We start from the raw sequence: 724 nt of genomic DNA, 5'->3' as shown, positions 1-724 counted from the left end.
TTACACCGAGCACTTGGGCTTGGAACTCTTGGGCTTAAGACACCTTGGCTTTGCCTTCGGCTTGCCGCATTCCATACTGTTTCTGGGGCGGGGACATGCCTTACGGGGTCGGGCGCACTTGGGCTTCGGTTTGGCGCAATTACGACGTTGCTTCGAGGACTTGGCCCGCGGTTTTGGGCAACTCTTCCAGACCCTGGGCTTGGAACACTTGTTCTCCTTTCTTGGAGTGCAGCTATTGGAGCCACAGGCACCAAAGAAAGTGTCGCAGCCACTTATTTCAGAGTGCATTCTGAGCTCGGCCTCAATAGAGCGCTGAAGACTGCTCACACTGTTCGGCTCTACGTGAAAAGTGTCCAATGGTTCCTGCGGAAGTGCATTACGATTGCATAAATGTGCATTTCATTTGTATTCGACACCAATAATTTACCGCAGAGTACTGGCATCGATGACGGAATGACATTTCGTTCCACCGGGTTTCAGCAGCCCGTCTTATCTGATAATTCGAGTAATATTCTCCATATCGTTTCTTAAAGTCCCTCAGAAAATTAACAAAGCCAGACGATGAGACGTATTCGTCCTCTGCCGTATTGATATCTTCGTCAATGTCGGAAGCGTCGGACTTAACATATTCAATTGCTTTTCTAGAGGTTTTTACTGATTTTGAAACTGCCACCTCCGGCTTGATATCCTTTTGTTTCAGATTGCTCATTTTGCTACCAATTAT

General features: G+C 47.5%; 1 protein-coding gene across 1 annotated transcript; it reads right to left on the bottom strand.

Moving 5' to 3' along the window:
- Mst77Y-9 (Male-specific transcript 77Y 9) lies at positions 1-724 on the bottom strand (the record flags this gene model as incomplete). The annotated part of the gene is made up of 2 exons (NM_001316657.1): positions 428-724; positions 1-363 (listed from the first exon to the last, which is right to left on the bottom strand). Exons 1-2 carry the CDS (start codon positions 707-709, stop codon positions 1-3), a joined length of 645 nt encoding a protein of 214 aa, NP_001303586.1. The 5' UTR covers positions 710-724.

Source organism: Drosophila melanogaster, chromosome Y (genome assembly GCF_000001215.4).
Source record: "Drosophila melanogaster chromosome Y".
Lineage (NCBI taxonomy): Eukaryota > Metazoa > Arthropoda > Insecta > Diptera > Drosophilidae > Drosophila > Drosophila melanogaster.
Note: the sequence above shows the minus strand (reverse complement) of the source record. Positions and strands in the feature narration are given on the sequence as shown.